This window comes from Pelecanus crispus, chromosome 4, assembly GCF_030463565.1.
Source record: "Pelecanus crispus isolate bPelCri1 chromosome 4, bPelCri1.pri, whole genome shotgun sequence".
Taxonomy (NCBI): Eukaryota; Metazoa; Chordata; class Aves; order Pelecaniformes; family Pelecanidae; genus Pelecanus; species Pelecanus crispus.
The window spans coordinates 58054019-58077678 of NC_134646.1; the positions used below are offsets into that span (position 1 = coordinate 58054019).

Consider the following 23660-nt stretch of genomic DNA (forward strand, 5'->3'; position numbering starts at 1 on the left):
TTAGTGGACATAATACAGCCAGTAAACAACATTGAAAAGAATAAACGTGATGGGAAAGACCATTCTGGACCACTTGTCTATCGAGTTAACATCAGTCAAATCAGGGATTTTGACTTTGATCTGGGATGCCCTTCTTCGTAAGCGTCCTTTTTTATGAAGCCTGTGCCTGTCCAAAGCACTCCTACTGTAGAGGTCTCTGCTGGAAGTGGCTCTTCTGTACTGCAGGTTGGCACTGTCGTACGTGTATGTGGTGGCTCGGGGGTCACGGAGACTCGTAAACACATCTGAGCTGCTGACGTCATTTCGTATTTCAAGTGGGCTAAGCAGCATGTTTCCATGGGGATCAACCTGTGTCAAGGAAGGAATGTGAATTAGACAAGTTCCTCAGCCAGCCCCAGGTGTCTCCCAGATGCATGGGTACCTTCTGGCTCTACTGCCAAGGTGGTCCTGGGGCTGCAGTGGCAGTTGTGCCTTGTATAGCTTCAACAGAAGTGAAAATGCACTTTCCTGACTGGTATGAAATTATCTGTTAGGCATCTAAATAACTTCCATTCTGACCCAGCTCTTTGGTTTGGGACCTTTTCATTCAGTTAGTTATCTCATACCCTGTAAAGTAAGAGTTTTCTAATTTTATCTTTAGCTTAGATCATGGTCTTTATGAAATATTGAGTTTTAATGTCTGGTGACCTGGCACCCTAAGCTTTCATGTACCTCAAGGTGAAAAAAAAATATTACTGTCTCTGTCAATTTTATACAGTTTTAGTGCTGTAGGTTAGTTTCAAGAACAGTTTTGTAACAATGGGTTCATCATATGATGAACATACAGATACACATGCATTTTATCAGTTATTGTACTATGCTTGTGATGAGAATTAATTTTGGAGAATTACTACATTGTGGAGATGGAAATCCCTACTCCCTACAGCATACCATTAACTTGCTCACGTGCAGATAGAATAACCCATTTTACTCAATGAAACCTTGCATTCAGTCGTATTTTTAAATGTTGGTACCAGAAGTAGTTGTTTCAAATATGTTTATCACTTTATTTGTGCTGTTAGTCACAGCACTGTAAAACTTCAAAAGTACCGGAGCAAAGAGCTAGAAACTGCAGCCAGTATGTACATGTCTGGCGCAAACAATAGAAATATATATTTCTATAAAATACTTTAATATCATTGCCTTTTTTATATATGAATGTAATTAATCATGAATGGCTGCATTACTACAAAGTGTTTGCCTTTTTACTCATCTTTAGTTTTCTACATGTTTGTAGTAAAACCTCTTTTAGGAAAAGTTATTTGGTGTTTACAGGATGACTCCTGACTTCTCCATAAAGACTTCCTGGATGTTTCAAATTCCTGGATACTTCAACACCCAGTGTAGCTCATGTGAGGGAAATACACATCAGGACACACACCTCTTAAAAGAAACTTCAAAGACTTCACCTTGAGGCTTGCATATTAAAATTGGTTTTTGTAAACTGTGGCGTTGGACCTACCCCAAATATATTACAATCTATAACTGTCTGGGGATGCCTTTATACCAAGGAAAAAAAAAAATTACTTGTTGCCAATATCTAGTCTTGTGAAGCACCAGTGATATGCAATGCTTTGTTCATGCTCTGAGCTTTACATTTTTAGCAAGACATAGCAGAGCTGGTAAATGGTATAATAATCTACAGCAGGTTTGAAGTATGTTCAAGAAAAAACTCCAAGCAGAGCACACGGGGAAATCCAGTCTCTGGGGGTTGCTGCAGAGGAAAGCTGGAAGCCAGAGAAAGCCTTGGTTCTACCTGGCAGCATGGAAGATGTTCCTTCCCATCACCAGAAGGAGCAAACATTGTGTGATGACTGCTGGCATATTTACACTGTGCCAGACTAAGCACTTGCTAACTGAAAACAAAGAAGTGAAGGGGCTATTTGTACAAAAGCCACCCAGGAGAGCTGTGGGGAAAAAAGTTTGCTAAATGGAGTAGTAAGTCACCACAGAGAGAAAATGTTCTAGTCAGGTTTAGCAACTGATTCTGTACATGCTGAAATGAGCATTCAGTGGGAACATCCCAATTCCCACCACTGTTTTTGTGGAAAAAGCTCACATATTCTGGGTTAGAGAGCCCAGCTGGTCACAAACCGGCATGGGGTTTGCAATCTTTACTTGAGATATGGGCTACCCAGTTTATGCTTTTTAGGTCAAGTCTTCAAATTTAAGCAGAAGGAAGATCTAAGCTAGGGTTTCCTATTCTCCAGAGGGCTGCCATAAATATGGGACTATTCATTACTCCTAAATTCTGACATCTTCTGTGGAAAAAGTGATCTCAGAGTTTTCTTCATGTAAAAAGATAATTTTTTTTAACTCTCAAAAGTTTTACAAAATTTTCTTCCCAGTTTTACAAAATAGCTCTTTGAGCTGTCTTTGATTACATAATTTAATGTTTAAGCTAATTGACTTCACTGTTATAATAGTAATAACAGTAGTGCGAGCATCATTAAGCAGTTATTATGGCTTCTCTTTTGTGAAGACAACTCACAACTGCCTACAATCTAAAGTGATTCATAGGGATGTTTCTTAAACTAATACGCCCTGACAGTTTATTATAAGGCAAGCAGAGTATGAATTCCCACTTTAAGTATTATGAATGAACCCGTTATATTTTAAAATTAGTTTTATTTAAATCATTTTAGGCAGGATGATTTGTATACGTCATGAAGCAATTCAGTCTTTGAATTGCAGTCTTTGCAATTCAGAGCAAAGGGCCTTACACTGATCTTGAATAAATTAGCTCAAAGGAGTATAAAACCTCTTCTTATGTACCTGGGTCAAATTCTCTGCTTGTGCAACATGAAGGTGGACTAACAGTTAATTTCCCACATTGTTAAAACCCTTTCAGAATTTATTGAAGTTCATTCCAAAACATTCTTAAAACTTGTGCAGCTGAGGTTTTGTTACTGAAGCATAGGAATTCTACAAATTCCTGTAGGAATCTGGAAAACGTACAAATTGTTAAGGGATCCCCAAAAGAGACTTGATATTAGTTTTGTTTATGTTAATGTTAGAATGAATTAACAGCAAATATGCACATAGTAAAAGCTGTAAATTTTCTGTCTTAAAATCTTTTCTCCCTACTTAATACGAGGTTACCTGGGGCTTGCTGTTGGTCCTGTGCTGGAGGAAGCCTGTGCATCACAAACAGCCAGCAGTCTTTACCTCATTCTATCCCATGTCTCAGTGATGAGGCTCTTCCCTCACATCAGGTATGTACTACGGTTGTACACAGTCTTTGACATATTTGCATTGGATGGCATGACAAAAAATGGGAATGGAAGAGACAAGGCTCTGTCTACTCATTTTTCTGGCCCACTAGCTGTCTGCCTGCTTAGGAGTAGAGTACCTTAGTCCCCTCCTTAGGTAGGAAAGATGAGCCATATCAAGCCCAGAGTAGTTCTGCTCAGCAGGGATATACTTATTCAGGTGTGGATTTACTTGAAGGTTGAGCTAGTTGTTTGGTTATGCGCTCCCTCATTTTTCCCCTTCCAGCAGCCACTGTACTGGAAAATCGTATGTTTTCCTCGGAGCCTGTGGCTGGTCTCTGGCTTTCCCTCCCAGGTGTTTTGTGGTTCGCAGGTGGTTTGAAAAGAAGGTGTGATGCTGTGCAGAACTGGGGAGCAAGAGACCATCTATCACCTGCCTTGTGTTGCCATTTATGAACTCCTTGATGGCTCACACTCACATGATTGCATCCTACCTCTTTCTCATGCTTAAGAGACATCTTCTGTGTAATGATTATGCACATTATAATTGTCTGGGGAAACAGAAGCAGCTGCATGCTAACTAAACATTTTCTTGCTGGGTGTTTTTTCCTATTTATCCGTAACTGTGGTGGTTTCCTCAGTGACATCTAGCTTCAACAAATGGACAAGGAGATATAAACAGTCTTTACACTTTATTCAGAGAAATAGAAAGCTTGTTTACTACAAATTAATATTTTTTGCATATTAAAAATTAAAATGGCATAAATTGTGAAACTGGAGAAGCTTTACTTCCACCTTCTTCAGTCTGTAGAGCAAGGAACAGCCACATATGAAACAGCAGTATGGTTTCATTATCCATCTGGTCTTCTCTATACTGTGTTAATATCATGGTCAGTTTGCTGAGTGTTGCTCACGTCTAACGCTTTTGTTATCTGATGAAGGAATTTGAACTCTTTTAGTCATGGGAGTTGTATGTCAGGTGGGAATGAGCAATATCTTCACCTGGCACAAAGAGAGGAAGCACTGTTACATATCTTCTGTGGTTATAGGTCCCTATATACGGTTAAGTGGTATGGGTCAAGAATAAAAGGGAAAAAAATATCATAGCTGTATATACTCACAGCTGAACTTCTTTTGTGCTCCAGAAAAACTTTCCCCTGCTCTGGTACAGACATCATAATGCCAGTGAAAAATCTCAGAACATGATGGAGAGGAGCTGGGAGCTGTCTTCACTAGAGATCACATAAACTTTCTGTGTCCCACTGCTCCAGTCATGTACATTCTTCCTGCCAAAGACAGAAATATGGCTGTTGGACATCAGGATTTCCATGCTGAGTAAAATGAATGCTCATAAGGTCCCACATCAATATATCTCCAGTGGGATAACAAAATCCATTGATATCCATTCACGTGTGTGTGTCTATGTGTATGTGTAGAGATATATATATATATATCTAGAATCACAAACCTGCACTGTACAGGCAGAAAGCTGTCTGTTCACTTAAAGCATTCTCAGTCTCAGAATGAATTGCAGTCTAAAGCGTGAACACTTACAAATCCCGGTACAAAACATGTATGCCTTCCATTTTCTGTCAGAAAAATGCTGATATATGCATGTGGTGCTCTGAAAAGTTCAAGTGTGTTTGTAAATACTTTCCATCCCAGTCTGAGTACTGGTCTCAGCGTAATCTTTGCCAGCATAACATTTAGACAAACATTTTTAGTCATGAGTTAGGGCTTTTTGTTAAACAAAGTCTCCAAATATGTAGGAAGAAGAGCTTACCTGTACTCTTATCCTTTACACTTTTTCATCCTTTACTCAGTTCAGTGCACTGGGGCCCATGTAGCCAAGGCTGACCTCTGAAGAACTGTTGCGTCCCTCTTCATCATGATCCCTTGCTGTGCTTCTTCTCCCCTAGGCTGGGTTATCTCAGGAGCTGTTGGGGTGGCTGGTCAGAGTTTGTGGGTTTTGTTGGGTTTTTTCCCTTCCTTATCTTCCACAGAAATAGATAGACAGTGTCTGCGCACAACAATCCGTAATGGGGTGACTCATCTCCTCTGCTCTGTGGAGGACAATACTTTGTGGGACCTTGGAGACTGCTGCAAGCCTGAACTGAATGTGTGCACCCACTGGAATAAAGCATCTCCTACACATTGGGACAGGAGGCAAATGCTGGTAAGGACTTTTACTGGGCTCATGAGTTCATTGAGACTGAGGACATGATGACTCTGTTAATGATGCTTAACTGTAGTGGTGTGGCTGCTGGGATACACGACACACAACTCCAGAACTAGTAGAATATCACAGAGTTTCTGAAATGCACTTCCTGACATGTATGTGAAATTACAACCATCCATCAAGCTAAAGTCTTACCTGTTTTATGTGTTGGTCTCATTCTTCAAGCTGAACAGGGGGCTCAAATATAGTTTAGTCCAGATGTTATCACCTCAGGCCACAACAGTACAGAAGTTTATAGGATACCCTGGGTAAGAGCTCATTAATATTTGGATTTAATATATTGTAAGAAAAGCAGAGAACAGAAGAAAATCTTTGGCTCATTAAGATATGTATTTTCCTCTGAGTCAGGGCCAAATACACCTGAGGGAAGAGTTTATTTTGGAAAAACTGGGAAAAAACAGAATGGGTTTATGGAAGTTTGCAAGTGCTCAGTGATGTACTGCTAAATTAAACTTTTTCCTGTTACAAAAATGTTCATAGTATTACTTCCTGGAGTTTGTCTGGCTTGTTTTTTTAAGAGGGGGTGGCTGTGATCTGCTTGAATTTAGCCTGAGGCAAAAATCCTGATGTCTGTGAAAGCTGTTATAACCTAGCAGCATCCTCCTTGCCTTCCTGGAAGCTCAGTGGTGTGGGCTTCATTCAAGACTCACTGAAGCAACAGTGTCTGTCTTTGCTTTCTATTTTTGGTGAAGTTTCTGTGTGTAAAGAGGAACTATATAATAAACATTCCTTCTATACCACCTTCTATAGCAAAGAAATATACAGTTGGAGTGGTAAATATTTAACTTCCTTGTACCCCTTGTATTTCTTCTGTGCTGCAAAGAAATGCTTGTTCTGAATATTCATTTGCATTTTGTATAGTTTCTTACTCTGTTTTCAGCTGAAGATGGAACAAACCATATGTTGCTGTAATCTCCTTAAAATATGATATTTCTCTAGATAATCTTAAAGGCTTTTGCATATGTGTTCAAACTGCATTTATCTCTATCATCATATACATCAACATTGTCACAGCAGAAATAATGTTTGAAAAGTTAGCTTGAAATTTTTACCTGGACTCTATTTGTTTCCAGTCTGCTCTTCTCGCCTGTAGTGTGTCCTGCCCTGCCTGCTGCCTTTTTTTGACGTTGGGGTCCTTTGCCAAAGAATATGTAGTTTACAAAGGCATATTCCAGCAAGGCCAGGAACACAAACACAAAGCATCCCATCAGGTAAATATCTATTGCCTTGACGTAGGGAATCTTTGGCAAGGTCTCCCTGAGGTGGGTGCTGATGGTGGTCATGGTCAGCACAGTTGTGATTCCTGTGAAAAGAAGAAAAAGACATTGACTAATTGGAAAGGAAGATATCCTTGCAGGCCTGCTGATAGCACCCTCCTTGGCTTTCTATGCAATGGAGGGTGAATGAAATAGCCTTCAAAAGCCCAGGCTGTCTTGGCTCATCTTGCCTTAATTTTTACAATAACTCTGCTAGGGAATGTGGTGTTAGCTGACCTGGATAGCAACGAGTTGATCACTGTTCTTTCTATGTGAGGAAATGCTTCTCACTTTATTTACAGCAGTAGTCCTGCTTGACCCTATAGGATGGCTTGCATTGCTCTGGGGAGCTGGAATAAGTATCTAGCTTTTGAAAGAAAACAGAGGATCGAAAGGAGAAAGGGAAGCTTTGTGATAAGGTGATGGTCTTTGATGAAGAAAAAGTGATATATAGGCTTGTACCAAAACAGCTTTTCCTGTTAAAGGGATGCTTGCAAGTAAAGCATTTCTATCTCATTGTGTTATCCATCACTGCATTATTCTTTCTTTTTTTTTTTTTTTTTTTTTTTTTGGTGGGGGGTGTGTGTTTTGTTTTAGCTGGATGAAATGATTTTTTAGTCTGCTTTAATCACAGGTCATTAATGCATCTAGATAATAGCTCTAGGCACAGGTGTAATGAGTTGAATTTACAGAGACGTGGGACAAAATGGCTTTCTGGCTTTAGCATGTGAAAAGCATATGTACCTTAAAGCATAGATGGTGGTAGAAGATCTTGGCTCTTATGGAAAGTTGTAGGAAGGAATATGGTATGGGAAATAACCAACTATGTAGGTAAAACACGCTTATTTGATATAAGCTGGTATATCTCCATTGATACCAATAGGACCTTGTGTATTCATTCCAGCCACACATCTGGCCTGAGAAGATGCTTTTTAACATCAATAAAACATTGATGCAGCACAGTGTAGATACCCTTAGATACCTGAATTAGGCCTTTACGCTTCAGTTTGGAAGCAAGATACTTTTGGCCTGATCCAAAGACCATTAAGGCAACTGGAAGTCAGTCAAGATCCCAACCTGACTGCAGAGCAAGAACTTCAGATGTAGGCAAGGTGACATCTGCCTGCCTTCCTGATAATGAAGACCCTGTGCTGTGTGTGTAAGATTACCATTAATGCTGCTGCAATCAGCTGTATGGATTTCGTGCTACTGTTTTCAAAGGCAACAATTATCTATATAGTTCAGTGATTTTGAAAAGAAGTTACCTAGAGCAACTCTGGCTGCAGAGGCATCATAATTGATCCAAAAAGATACCCATGACAGAATTGTGATCAGCGTGGAAGGCATATAGGTTTGCAAAATGAAGTATCCAATATTTCTTTTAAGCCGGAAGCTAAGTGATAATCGAGGATATGCTCCTGAAAGAAAGAAGCCATATAATGACTAATGCCTAACAAAAGTTAGACACTGATATTTCTGGGTTGGGGAAGAGGGAGAAGCTTTTTTAACTAGCCAGTGCTTACCTGTTGTAAATTCCACTCTCTTTGATACCATCTTGTAATCAACAATAGAAAATTGTGGGAGTTCGATGTTATTAACTCCCGTTACTGCCGACTCTCCTCCATTCCAGTAAAATTCAATATCATCAGTAGTGTATCCATCTGAAACAGAGGCACAATCTGATTATTGATTTTTCTTTTTGTTTTATTACTTGGCTTAAATAGTTGCAGTTAAAGTGGAAGGAGCTGCCATTAATCAGGAATTCAGCCTTCTGCTGTGTCACATTTCTGTTATACAGGAGCCATGTAGCCTCCTCTGTACCCAGGGGAAGCCTCTAGGTGTGGAGAGGGAGAAGACAGAAAACAAGGACAGAATTTAAGATTAAAGATCAAGTTTTAGCTATCTCTAATACTACTACTTTTTTATTCAGGCTTGAGTTGCTCAGTTTACCAACAGACTGATATAACATCAGTGAAACTTTTAAACCCTCTCGGAGGAGCTCTGACAGTAAAACCAGGTTCATTTCCCAGCTTTGCATTTGATTCACTATACAGGCTGTGACAAAATACAGAGTTTGGAGCCAGTGGAAACAAAGATGATTCTAGAAGAAATCAGGTGCCTGTCCTGTTACTTGACAATATCTGTTGGAGCTGCAGGTATCCCTTTGATATTCACACATCATTTTGTATTTTAATTAGACCATGCCATCTTTGATCTTCTGTTATCACAGAACTATTTCCTATTGGCTTCAAAACTGGCACGTTTCTTCTCTTTCATTTTAACAGCGATGTTGATTACTTATCATTTAATTAAAAATTAATTTGCCATTTTACCACTGGGAATGTCAACATTATTGTTAACATTTTCAAAACCATTTTAATTAAACTCCAAAGTGACTGAGTTTCAAAAAAATCTCATAATTGATGACATTTTTGAACTAATATATAGTTGGGTTCCAATTTGTTGCATTTTACTACTTTCTCCAGATATATCTAGCAAAGCAGAGAGCAACATATCTATTTTTAGACTGTTCCTTCAGGTGTTAGATTTAATCAGGTTTAAATCATATAACACAGATTAGATTAAAACATGTGTTTGAACTCAAAGCTTTAGAAAACTTGACAGTAGTTTTGCCAGCTGAACCAACCATAGCATCAGAAGCCTCTACAGAGTTAAGAACTTGTCCTTTCATACGCACTAGTAATGCAATTTCTAGCTAGGGAAATTAGTCCTGAGATGTCTTTTCTGATGATAGCTCCTGGTAATAGCCTCATCTCTGGAAGGCTGACCACGTACAGAACGGGTCCATAGTTTCCCTGGTGACAATCAGAGAAGCTCGCGCAACTTGCTGACAGGCTCAAGGGACTGCTTGGAAAGTCCGCAGTTATTGAACAGCTATCTTTTGATGCAAACCCACAGTGATGGGCTGAACAAGGTAAGTGTTCACATACCTTATTTGTGAACTGCTCAGTGCCATGGTTTGCTATCTGAATTGCTCCTGAAACCATACTAACCTGTGCAATATGGATTGCTGCTGTTTACTTAAATCTTCTGTGCTTCCCATTACTTATGCTATTTTTTTTTTTAAATGAACCACCCCAGGGTTGTCACACAGGGCTCTCTTTTTAAAAGGCCAAGACTAAGACTGTCAGGGAAGTGTTAACTTCATTTCCTTGCAAATCTGTACTATAAAAAAGTCTCTCTTGAATGTTTTTCCTTTTTAAAAAGATGCAGAAAAATAGAGGAAATGGTAAGCTGTCATCTCATACAGAAAGGGTATTGATTATCTGTAGACTTGACACCACACAGGCATCCTCTACACGAGGGAGCAGTCATAGCTATTTCTTTGTCCTTAGGGGCTAGAATTAGAAAGAAGAAAGGTGCAGCACTACCCAGTAGTTTCACCGGCACTTGCTGCGAAGTCACAGGTGAGGGTTTAGATGTGAGAATCCTGGATTCTGTTTCAGGGTTTGGAAGAAAACGGTGAACCTTATTCTTCTGTTCTCTGCGATCATCAGCTGGGGCCCTTTTCAGACCCCTCCCTCCAGTTTTGCTCCAGTTCTGCTGCTTCCTTGGCCGGTGCACGCTGGGACCCAGGGCAGAGAGAGGCACAGTCTCCAGTGCTCAGAAAGTCTTAACTTCATTCACTGTCTCACTAAGCAGCCTCTGCCAGCCTCTCTGCAGCTTCTCTGCCTTCTTGACAAAAGAAGGCACCTTACTGCAGATAAAATTCCCTTCCCCAAAGCTGAATTATTGTAGATTTAGTTATTAAAGCCAAAATGGTACCAAACAAACACCTGGGATATCACAGGACAGATTGGTAAAATCTCCCCAGGCAGCCCATTCCCTGACGTGATACAATTTTTGTTGTGTGATGCCCTTCATTACGTGCTTCGCACGTTGTCCTAGGTGTGTGAGAGGTGTTGCTTTCATGGCTGATGATGACTCACAGATGCAGGGCTTGGAGGCCCTCACGTTCCACAGGCACTGACATTGCTTTTTGCTTTCCAAACTAGCAAACTTGAGAGGAACACAGCTGGCTGCAGTTTAAAGACTGAAAAGGATCTCAGGTCTGAAGAGAGTTAGCAGAGGACAGATCACCCCTCCTTTTTGAAGTGGATAGTGCCTTCAAGTGAGGAGCTGCAGTGATGTAAATTAAGAAACATTCAGTGTGGAACAGCATTAGCTTCTGGCTAGCAGGCAACGATAAACCCTCATTTCTGGCAGCATATGCCTGTCGTGATTTAGCCCCAGCCAGCAACTAAGCACCACGCAGCTGAAACCAGGACAATGCCTTTAACATTTACAATGGAAGAAAAGCTATTTCAAAGAGAGAAAACGTTGGTCTAGCCTGTACAGTGGCCGGCTCTAATACACTGATTTGTTCACTGAACTTATCTGTACTGCTCAGGTATTCCCTCAGCAGCTTTTTCCCCCATGTGATCCTTTTCCCTCTGTATACATATCCATGTCACTGCTTTAAAGGGATGCCTCTGCTTTTGTGACAGAGAGTACAGTACTTACAAGTGGACAGTGATGCCTGAACACAAATTTCATAAAAGTCAAATAGAATCATAGAATAGAATCATAGAATCGTTTAGGTTGGAAAAGACCTTCAAGATCATCCAGTCCAACCATTAACCTACACTACCAAGTCTACTCTAAGCCAATCAAGGGTAGACTAGACTAAACCATGTCCCGAAGTGCCACATCTACCCGTTTTTTGAACACTTCCAGGGATGGTGACTCCACCACTTCTCTGGGCAGCCTGTTCCAATTCTTGACCACCCTTTCCGTAAAGAAATTTTTCCTAATTTCCAACCTAAAACTACGGGGAACCTGAAATATTTCATTTATGTTCATAATAGCTGTCAAGAGTGGTTGCAGCTTTAAGATTAGGATTATTAAGATTAGGATAAATTTAGGATTATTTCCCCAAATACACAAGACTGTGACATGAATAACATTTAAATAACTTAATAACAGGAGCTAGTCTATCTCGATTATGCCCATTCCCTAAAAAACCAGAATCAGTTTCTCAGCGGTGGCTGAGCTCCAGTGTCACTCTCAAGGCACGCACGGGCAGCTCCGAGGGGGCTCTGCGGGGCTTTTGGCCCCGCCCCGTCTGGCCCCGCCCCTTCTGGCCCCGCCCCATCCTGGCCCCGCCCCTCCTAGCCCCGCCCGGCGGCGCGGCGCACTGCGCCCTAGCGGCCACGTGGGGGCGCCCGCGCTCCGCGGCGGCGGCCGGGCCGCGCCGCCCCCCGCCCCCCGCCCGCTGCCGCCGCCGTCGGGCCTCGGCCTCCGGGGCAGCCTGGCTCGCCCGGCCCGAAACGTGCCATCCCGAAGGGGTTACTCCTGTTGCCGAATTTGGCCAGGACAGCAATTAGCGTGCGTTAGGGGGAAGCCGGGTTTCGGGATGGTGATGGGCTTAACGTCAGCGACTGCGCGTAATGGCTGGGCTTCATACAGGGGATGCGTTGGGATTTAAACGCATTTACTCAATACCTCTGGAGGAAGCAAGGCTTGATATCTGGGCCGACATCCCTGGCAGCCTAGTCTACTTAATCGAACACATTCCCCAGGATTTCTGTGTGTGCTTTTGTTCCACCTAAATCATAAGTGATTGCTAACATTTTTTTTTTTTAAATTAAGAAAGCTCCCATGAAAATTACTTGATCTATTTAAGCCTTTGTTTGCTTGCTAGATTCTTTTTTCAGCTTCACAACCATTAAAATATGTTTAATTGCCCAGCACCAGATATTCAACTTCTGCTTCCTAGAAAATAATGTCTAGAAATGACAATATAGTCCTTGATGTGCCAACGCTTCCTTTTTTTTTTTTTTTTCTTTTGCTTCTAGACCAGCAGCTGAGAGTTTAAGTGAGAACACTTAGGCAGAAGTACCACAGATCTAAAAAGTAACTAGAGTTAAGCATGGCAAGAAATAGGTTATGTATAAATCCTGCAGTTCACAGACAAAAAATATTTTAGAAATGTTGCTGACGTGATATAGCTGAGGTTAACAATGTATTAGATGTTAATGTCACCAGGCTGTTTTATTTGCCTCTGCAGCCCTTACCATTTCAAATACCTCTGGGATAAAGATCTGTATTACATTAACTTAACAAATAATGTCACAGTTCTACTATTATTACCACTTCCACAGAGATGTCCAAATGGACCCTCTTTTTCCTTCTGATTCCTCAGAGTAGGCAGCTCCGAAACACCCAGCAACAGGGTCTCTGCCATAGGGATCTGAGTCTAAATAGGGCATTTCAAAAGAATATTTCCACCCTGTGTGCCTCAAATCATTTGGCCTTGTGTAAGGACATGAGGCTGGAACCCAGCCTTCTTCCATCGCTACTGGATCGTCCCTTTCCTAACAACTTAATCTTCATTGCTGAATGTATTCTTACAGTAAATTTTTTCTCGTTTGACATAGTTATTATTCCTATGACTGTATTCAAACAAGAAGATAAGGCATTTCTTGCACACACCACCGAGGTGGTCCATACAGTGGTAAATTTGTTGTACTATTTCCGCTTAAACCCAACACATAAATGAGGCACTGCAGATCTGGAGATGTGTTTTGGAAAACAATGTCACAATGTAACATTAAGGTTGATAGAATTGCTTGAAATGGCTCCTTGCCACCTGTGTTAAAGTGGGTGTTTTTATCTGTAAGTGACTTTTTTTTTCATGGAGAAATACTTTCTATAGGCAGATGGCAGATTGTAACTGGAGATATGAGTCAGAATTTAGCCTAAGCAATACTGACCCAAATGAAAACTTCATTAGATTGCTGGAGTACTACAAATTGTCAGTTATTTAAGAAGGTTTCTCAAATAAAAATAAATTTAACATATGGGGCAATCTGTGCCATCCCAGTTGGAGACATCACTTCCTATTCATTAGAAGCAGAAAATAAATGTTATTACAGCATAAAGTCACTCTTGCAGCATCCTAATCTAGTTCAGAGAGTGAATTACAACCTTGTGTTACTGTGCAAACACATTTAATATTGGTTCATATTTACTTGTTATAATTTTTTGCCCCTCTAACTTTTTAAACCTCATTTGCCAGTAAGACTTGATTACGAGGTTGAAAGTCCTTTGGGAGAGGAATTGTTTGGTTTTGCTTAATGTGTCTTTAATGGCTAACACAGCAGGGATTCTCAGTATCACTGCAGTCTCAATAGATGGAAACATTGAAGGTTTCTGGATAACTAGTCAGACTTGTACCGAAAATGCCTTACCGGTTTATTTGTCTCCTTCTACTGGATTATGCCAGTGATGTCAAAGGACCTACTGAGCATAAAATAAATATAATGCAGTGCACAATCAGAAATACACATTAATGTGTTTTATCTAGTATGGCTTTCATGTGCAGCAGTAGGTTTTATAAAGAGTACTGGTATTTTTATTTTTTTTTCCTGTTCATTAGTAAGAGTTTAATTCTCATTACCTATTAAAAAAGAAAAAGCAAACCAACAAACCAACAAGGCATTATTAGGAAAGGAAAGGAGAACAAATGCAAAATCCTTTGTTTGCATTTTCATATGCTTTCCAATTCATGTTGTGCTATATCTTGACTATTATATGCAATTTTCTTTCTTTCTCAAAAATAGCTGTACTAAGTCGGCTACAAAGAAGGGCCACTGAAATAAGGTTAAGGATAGACTTGCTTCCATTGGAAGAAGGATGGACTGACTGAGTCATGATTCTTCAGCCTGGAGGTAAGGGTGCTGAGGGCACGTTATGACAAAAGTCTGTAAGATCCTAAGTTAGCATGGTGAGCTTGAATAGGACAGGATTATTCACAATCCCTCACGCTTCCAGACTAAGAAAGCAACAAATCATATGTCTAGTGGCTAGTTTGAAAGAAATAAAGGGAAATACAGCATACAGATAAACCGCAGAACTCATTACACAAGGTGACATGAGTGTCAGAAGTTCATGCTTGTTCAGAAGCTATCATACATATACAGAATGAAAAAACTGTTCAGGTTATTAAACACAGTGATACTATTTCTGACTCGAGGTAGCAGAACACTTACTGGAGGAGTTTACTGGGGAAATATCAGCGTATATATCCTATGGTCTGTTCTAGCTTCATAGGCGTGTGCTGCTGGCCGCTGTCAGAGACAAGATGATGACTGAGGTAGACGTGTGGTCTGAGACAGTACAGCACTTACCGGTCTGACATGTTCCACTGCAGCCAGATTTGCCCGTCTCATGTCTTTCACCTTTACAACTTGTATTTTTACTTCATCACTGGAGTGGTGATTTTTAGCCTGATGTTAAGAGCCTCTGACTCTACACATCTTTGTGTAATTTATGTAAATTGCTATTAGAAAACCTTGTTCGTGCCCATCCATTTTGAGTAGTAATAAGCAACCTGCCCATAGTAACTCAGTGGCCAAACTCAGAGGTCTCTTATATGCAGATGTTTAGTGAGCAGTGCCAGTGATTTAACTTTGGACTTGAGACATTTTGATGCCCTGCTGTCTCAAAATTAGCAGCAATGATATTGCTTTTTTAACTTTTCAGGTGTGCAATATGTGCTCCTGACTGGTGTCGTCTTGCGCAGACTAGATACTTGTGTAACATGTACAGATGCACAACTGCTATTAACAGATCAGCCCTGGTAAGTACAGCCATCATACATTGGTTTCTACAGACCTTTAGCTAGTTTCTCATCTTACAATCTAGTTCGAATGGCTCTGAAGCATGAAGTTTTAAAATGATGCTTTAGTTACTTTGGTAGTTACAACTGCTGAGGATCTGTTTGTTCAATTGCTTCCATGTTTCTTGCTTCTTTGCCCGAATCCTCTTCTCCTGTGGGGTTGAAACCAGCAAAGTTCTGAAGTCACACTGTCATGTTCTTGTCTAAAGGCTAGTCAACAGCTATCAGGGCATGAGGAGACTAACCCAAATAGTTGCCTTGCATCCAGGTTCACTTGCTGCTGGTACCAGACTGTCCTTGAGAGTCTGGAGCTGGGAATAGAGGCGTTGTTTCTTTCCAGTAGCAAGTATCAGAAATCCCGGTCATCTTCTCTTGCTTTCATTCTGAGATGCCTTTTTCCTGAATCTGCTTTGAGCTTTGTCCTTCTCCCTTTGTTCTTCTCCTTTTGAATGGACACTTACACTGGATACCAGCTGTATCTCAATCTGCAGAAAGTTGAACCAAAGCTCCTGGTTTCTTCTGGTGAGGTTTGCTTGCCCCCCCCCCTTTCTTTTTTCTTTCTTTTTATCTTCTACCCTTCATTCCTTCATGGTTTGATGAGGAGGGGAAAAAAAAAAAACCAACATCTTTGGGAGCACTGAAATGCAGACCACAAATTGTTTCTACTCTGATGCTGGCAGCAGAGGCCAGGAGTGCCTGACTCAGGATGACAGACCTCAGCATGTCGAGAGAGACCTGACCTCTTCTGGAAGCCCAGCGTTGCTGTCCTTCACCTCTTTTGCTAACTCAAGGGACTTCCACACCTTCACACGAACCAGACTAAGTAACCTGCTTGCAGTGCTGTCAGGAGCACATTTTATGCAGAGTTTAATGCAAATCAGCCTTTTCACCCTTCAGTTTCCTCCTCCTCCTTTCCCATCTGGAGCTGCTGTACAATACATGGCTATCCCAGTCTGAGCCATAATCCTGGAAGTTTGTTCAGACTTGAGTTGCTTTACAAAGTTAAAAAGAGAACAACACTATTTATAAGCACGTTATGTAAACATTAGCAACAGAGGTCCAGCTGCTTAGCATTCAATCAATTTAGTTCAGTCAATATTGCATGGTACATAGTTTTGTCTGCTCGTATAGTAAACACATCTTGCCCTTGAGCACTTATTTCATTTGACTAATTAAGATCTACTTCTAAGTGCTCCCATTTTACTGCCAGGCAGACTCCCCCAATTTTAGGTACAGCTGTTGTGCTTGGTGAAAAAGGCATTTGAAATCCAGGTCCATCTGGTTTGTGCTCCATCGTGTCAGGCCAAAACCTGCTCTTGTTTAAGGCAGGAGGGCCTCTGTTTTCAACAGACTCAGGTGGACTGTAGATGAGTGAGGACACAGCGTGTTTCTTACTTATGCCAGCACAGCTTATGCACATACACCTTATTTTTGTATTTCTATGCAATACTGTGTTCCCCTGTCCGAGATAGTGAAAACCCTTTTAAAATTTTTGTCACTTAATTCAGGTGCTTAAATTTTTCAGAGAGGTAAATACTGAGGTAAGTACAAGGCCAGTGTACTTGGGCTTTTTAGATAAACAATGGGAATGAAGTTTTCATGGTGGTCTCACTCACTGTGCTGACAATGTAAGTAGCTGAATTTTCAATTCATGAACAATTGTAGAAAGATTTAAAGTTACACTGAGCTACATGAAAAGTTTTCTTCAGCCAAAATGAAGAATAATTGAATGAAAAAAGGTACTTTTCTAAACAAAATTAATTTCAAATAAAAAATACAACTATTTTTACTATTGAAAATCAAATACTAGAAAATATATTTTATAATGCAAATGTATTGTGCATTTATTACACTTTTTCTGCATGCATATTTTGGCAAAATAGTTGCACATTACTGAAGTGATCTACTTCACTGGGGAAAAAGCCTTCCCTGAAAAATACCATGTTGTTCTTTAAGACTACAAAATGAAATTTAGATCTATTTGTCTGTTGCTTTAAAACTTTGTCACCAATCTGCTTTACTTCTGTAACCATAGGTCAATACTAATTCTGTGCTGCCAAGGATGGTAGGAGCAAGAAAGCCCTACGAAGAGCCAAAACTTAGGGGCAAGTACATCCAGATCTGTACTTGGTAAACAGATTTATAGCTGTAACAGAAAAAAAAGGAGCTTCAGACTGAATTCTGGTCTTGGGTCTAGAGAAATTACTCTCATTGCTTATGAAGCTGGGATGGCATTGGCTTCTCCTGAGACAATTAACCTCCACTAAGGCACTCAGATAAGCCAGTGTCATTTTAAACACTGTGACACATACTGCAGTTCACACCTGGGCTAAGCAGTGTAAGCTACCAGCATTTTGGGGGCTGCTTGCCTTGCTGAGGCTGAATTTGTGCTAGCAATGATTGGGAACAAAATAGCAAAACTATGGTAGAAAATAGCAAAATTCTGTTACTACTAAGAAAATACATATCACTTCTCATCCACAGACTTTAATACAATACAAAATCAATCCATCTCCATTTTGTAGGGAGACCTGAAGTGCATAAAGGGGAAGTATAGAAGGAATATATCACACTTTACCAACATGTTGCCCTATTAATTTCACCCTGGCAAATCAATGATAAGCCAAAGACAGGGGTATGTAGAGAAATATTAGACCTTACTAGTCTGGTACAGCCTCGGCTGAAAATCAGAATTAAAAAGTTGTATGTTCCTTGGGCAACGAACAGACTGGGTTCTGGAGTAGAGTAGAGTCCTGCACTGAGGTGATGAATGACTTCTTGGACACCAAGCTGTCCGTGATACTGCTATGGCTGCCATTTTTCTTTAAGTGCTAAAGAATGAGTGTGGGATTTCTGTGGCTAAAAGTGTAAGCTAAAGTCAAGGAGCAGCCTTTTTAGGTGATTGATATTCAAAGTCTGCTTAGTATCTGCAGTTTTGCGTGGAGGCAGGCATGTGGCACGCAGTCATTAGTGGACTGGTATGAGGTGTTAACGGAGGGGCAGGCGCTCCATAGAGGGAGAAGGTCCAAGGTCTTACAATCAAAGGATGCTGAATAATTTTCTGTGTGCCCAATCTTGTTGACACAAATTCCTGCCCACAGTAAGCATGTGAAATATTTGAATTACAAGTTCTGTTGCTTTGACCCTAAATGTAAATTCCAATAAGGCATGCTCTGTGTGGTTTGGATTAGAAATGGTAATATGTTAAATAATGGTGTGTTTTCTCAGGAAGAACTCTCTGTAGGTAATTTAGTGTTCACAGGCACTTACAGAATATAAATGAATGAGAATGGAGAGAGAGACTGTGGAGATTAGCCATATATTCTGGGTTAAAAGTAAGTCATTGAGGGTATTAGCCAAAATTGCACTTCATCATCAGGAACAGATATACTGAATAGCAATCTAGCAACCTTTAGGTGCTGCTTCATTAGCTCAGATCTGTACTTAGAGTTACTGTGCAGCCTTTTCCCTGGCTATCAGCACTATGGCTATGCAGTCCTGATCCTGGTGTCCAGGGCCTCATATGAAATTGATCATTGTCATCTACATGCTGATGGGCAGTTGTCCCTTGTACAAACCAGGCTTGCACTGCAATGGTAACAGGTATTTCAAAGACTGAGGGAGACAAACATGCACCTCTCTACACAGATGGTTCCTGCATGGTCAGGGACATCGGGGCTGGCAGTCTGGGAAACTTGGTGCTGCTATTTCTGTGGAAGCCTGATGAATTGAGGGCTGCCAATCACCAGAAAAGATGAATTTAGTGAAAAATCATATTAGGATGAATGAACTCTTCAAACACAACCGAAATGCTCAACACTTTCTTCTTGAAGTTTCCCACATTCTGTGGTTTGCTCATAATGACAGATGTTTCTTTTTGTACAGGCTACTCTTGCATGTAATTTTGTTGCTTTAAGTTTATGCAGAAGATGAATCAGTACCAAATAAAGCTGTTAGAAGTGGTAGCAGAAAGCTAATGGAGCAAGCATTGAGATTTTCTTCTCACATGCTCAGTTCTGTTCTCAGTTCTGCAGAGTAGATTGCTGAGGGCTGGAGGACTTGTAAGTAAGTGTACTGCCCACTTAATAAAATTACTTCATGCTAGTGTTGTGCCAGGTCAGGTAAGCAGTCTTTCCAGATAGAGACTTGAGGCATTCTGTTTTGTTTATCTGTATTATTGCGGTGTCAAGGAGCCATAAGTATAGATCAAGACACAAAGTGCATGGCACTGAACAGGAAGTTTCTCAAGATTTATAATATCTGTAAACTCAGATGCATTTGGGGCAAGGCTTCATTCTCACAAACTGAAGTGAATCCATGAGTTCCAGGATCTTCCAATTTGTTTTGGGTTTTGTTTGTTTTATACAGCAATTCACACCTTGGTAGAAGACAAGTAAATATATAAACTGTACTTATGGCTGTAATATCCTAGGACAACTGCATTATCTCAAAGCAAAATATACCAGCTCTTCCTAAAATGTGGTATGACACATGCAGAGATTATTTTTCCTGCTGCTCTGACTGCAGAAATACAGACTCATGTAAGAGCACAGCTGTTTCCTAAGAAATCAGCCCCTCCTCTAAATGAATTTTATCTTTGAAAAGCAAGCCCAGCTTTTCCTTTTGATGTTCCCGTGGCCTTGGGGCTGCCAGAGACTGAGACCTGGTGAGGCTGTGCTGGGAAGTGGCTCGGCTTCAGCTTTCCTGTCCTCTGCTGTCACCAGGGGACAGCCTGGGCCCTGTATCAGTACCTCTGAGGCTAAAAATGAGAAGAGCAGTCAGCGAGAATAACTCTGCATATCTCTGTGTGCAACAGAGGCGTGCTTAAGGTACACCAGATAGTTGACTTGGCTAATTTCATGTGCTCATACACTGAAATCGTTGAGTGTCAAGTATTTGCTATTAAAATCTATGCAGCCATATGAAGACAAGCTATTTTTTCTTTTTGAAAATAGAAAGGGAAAGTCATACAGACTATACTATCAGCATCTATGTAACTTCTAAATTTGCGTGCAGTGTAAAAATACATTGTGAAAGTAAAAACTGATTTATAGTCCTCTGGGGAAAGAAATCTTTCCAAAGTGTGGAAACAGAGCAGTCACTGTGGCTTAACACTAGTGTACTGTGAAGAATGAATTCTTTTAGCTTAGTGACTGACTTAAAAGCTGAGCAGTAAGGAATGACAAACTAAGCCAAAAATACATTTTAAATTTTGATGTGAAAAAGATGAAACATACAGTCCTATTTGGCTAATTTCTCAGTTTCAGTATCAACAAGCTATTTGTGAATCTGCATCTCAGAGTATCTGAAAAACAGCTTGCTCAGCTCCACAGCTCTGTGCTACTCTTTCTGTTCCCGTGATGTTTAAATCTGCTGCTGTGGATGCTCATGCCGTAACTTTAAAACCACTCCTGTTTTGCTGCCAGCATTTTCTCTGCAGCTCAGAAGGATGGCATTTCAGCTATGTCAGAAGTTAATGTGGATCTACAGATTGCAGTGTGCGTGCAGAGTCCCCATCCTTCTGAGAGTGAATTTGCAGTGATACAAGCTCAGTGTGTGTATTCTGCATAGGGTATATGGAGTGACCTAGGGTGTATTATCTGAATGTCTTTAGAAATGATTAAAGTGTGTTTCAAATTGCAAAATATGTTCCCCAGAGAGTAGTCACTTTGCTGTCCCAGTGGGTATTTGTCCTGGTCCTGGTTTCGGCTGGGATAGAGTTAATTTTCTTCCTAGTAGCAGGCATAGTGCTGTGTTTTGGATTTAGTAGGAGAAGAATGCTGATAACACACTGATGTTTTAGTTGTTGCTAAGTACTGCTTACGCTACTCAAGGACTTTGCAGCTTCCCATGCTCTGCCAGGTGCACAAGAAACTGGGAGAGGGCACAGCCAGAAGAGTTGATCCAAACTGCCCAAAGGGCTATTCCATACCATATGACGTCATGCTCAGTATATAAGCTGCGGGGAGTTGGCCGGGGAGCAGCGATCGCTGCTCGGGAACTGTCTGGGTATCGGTCAGCGGGTGGTGAGCAATTGCATTGTGCATCACTTGCTTTGTATATTGTTATTATCATTATTATATTGTTATTATTATCATTACTATTTTAGTTTATTTCAATTATTAAACTGTTCTTATCTCAATCCAGGAGTGTTTCTCACTCTTCCTCCTCCGACTCTCTCCCCCATCCCACTGGGGTAGGAGGAGTGAGCGAGCGGCTGCGTGGTGCTTAGTTGCTGGCTGGGGCTAAACCATGACAGCATTATATGGGATCACACCAGCAGCCTGTGTGTACTGATCTCCATTCCTGCTCTTGCTGGGATGTTTCCAGTGGTACTGTCATGCTTGTTTTATCAGTGTGCTGTGACAAAGTGTGCTTTTCTGTTTTTCGGATGTTAACTATTCTTTTGCTAGGGTTTGTGGGAGCTAGTTGCTTGAATACGGTATTTGATCCATGGCAGAGTCCTCGTGAAAAAAGGCATTTTGTGCATGTCAGAGCAGGCAGCAATGGGAGTACAGAAGGCGGCATGGAGGGAGACCCACCTGCACACTGGTGAATTGTGAATGCTGTGAATTGGATGAAATGCAAAGAACCTCGTATCCCTTTCAGCTGACGGATTAAGTCAAGATGGGCAGGCAGGAACTCTTCTGCCTTTTGCCTTCAGATAGTTAGTCTCAGAAGGATCCCACTGTTTGAGTGATCTGAGTTTTGGAACAGATACCTCTCTCTCTCTCTTCATAGTCCACCAAGTTTGAAAGAAATTTAAGGCTGAGTATGTATTTTAGGACAGTTAAAGGAATTGGCCGGAAGCGGAAGAGAGCTCTTATTCCCAGTGCTACACTGTAATAACCAGAGGCAAGTCAAAGTGGAGACAATGAGGTTTTTTTCCCCAGGGTTTGCAGGGCCTGTGGGAAGTGACACATGCCGGGACACGGGTTTATGGCTGACATGTCTCATGGGGGAGCCTGACAGGCGGGTGAGTGCGAGAAGCTCTTCATTTACAGATCTGGCAGAACCTAAGCAACTGTGAGGGGTGGGAGCTGCCCTCATTAGAAACATCAGAAAGATGGAATCTCTTAAAAAAAGCATGGAGTTGAGCATCCTTCCAGCGTTTTTTTTAACTGTAAAGGGGCTTTGCAACTGGTTTTTAGAATACTCTGAGCAATGAGCTCCTTTGGGAGGGGAGAAATTATGCCTTCTGTGGAAGCAATTTGATATGATTGGTGAGAAGAAGCAGGATGAGACCAGATGCCCTTTTAGTGGTTTTGGATACTTTGGGGAAAAGACATGAGTGGATCCAGCTCAAAGCTCCTGCTGCCTCACGTACCAGCACAGTCATATTCATTAGTGAATTTTTATTGCCAGGCATGAATAAATTACTAGTTATCTGGTGTGTGCAGACAGGCAAAGGAAAAGCTGTCTGGGAAAGCTTGGATTTAAGACAGGTTTTTCATCTCTAATAAAAATTGCCTTTTTTGTTTGAGGTGTAGGTTCTTACATCCTTGGTAGTTCAAGTGCAATTATACCCTGGATCAATGCAATCTTGTCTCAAGCAGGGAGCTGTGATAAATCTGTTCAAATCTCATTCTGTCAGACCACTCTGTGCCAACAGAGGTGATAATGAATGTTTAGGTATGAACACAGCTGTTGTTTTTTCTGGCAACAAACTATGTAGAGGTTTGAGTGGAGTATTTTATTGATTCACTGCAATATCACTTTAAGTTGGTTGCACTTTCACCAAAGCATTACATATATTTAGTGTTAGTGTCCCCTTCTATATGAAGCAGGGACAACCACAAAAACAATGGAGTCAAGGCGGAATTGCCATCTTCTATACTGTAGCCCACTAAATAAATCTTCTGCTTTTCCCCAACTTGCTCTGTTCAGGTTTCTGTGGGCTTGTTCAGTTCACCCACACAATTGAAGTGGTTTCTTAAGAGCGCTGCTGACAAGGCTAATGCGTAGTTCAGTGTCGATCCCTGAATCATGCCGCAGCTTTACAGTTGTCATAGAGACACAGATTTTTGAGACCAAAGGGACAGTTCTGATAATCTGCTCAGACCTGTTGTAAAACACATAGTGGCTTGCCAATAAGTAAATCACTTTGCCAAATTGGAGCGCAGCCTGGCCCTCCCTCTCTTGTGACAGTGAAACACATTTCACTTATGTTTGGGGGATGCTGGAGATTTAATGTGGATTGAATTTATTGTGGATTTAATTTATTGTCGGAG

The 23660-nt window shown here is 41.0% G+C and overlaps 1 protein-coding gene across 2 annotated transcripts in view; it reads right to left on the reverse strand.

Moving 5' to 3' along the window:
• Positions 1-23660, reverse strand: part of GABRB1 (gamma-aminobutyric acid type A receptor subunit beta1) — a 146198-nt gene continuing 122538 nt past the window's right edge. The window contains exons 6-9 of one of the 2 annotated variants that reach the window (XM_075708972.1): positions 8270-8407; positions 8012-8164; positions 6543-6793; positions 1-348 (exon numbers count right to left, since the gene is read on the reverse strand). In XM_075708972.1, the coding sequence (XP_075565087.1) occupies positions 1-348; positions 6543-6793; positions 8012-8164; positions 8270-8407 (890 nt within the window). The remainder of the gene's footprint in view (positions 349-6542; positions 6794-8011; positions 8165-8269; positions 8408-23660) is intronic. The other variant, XM_075708973.1, reaches the window with a different exon arrangement.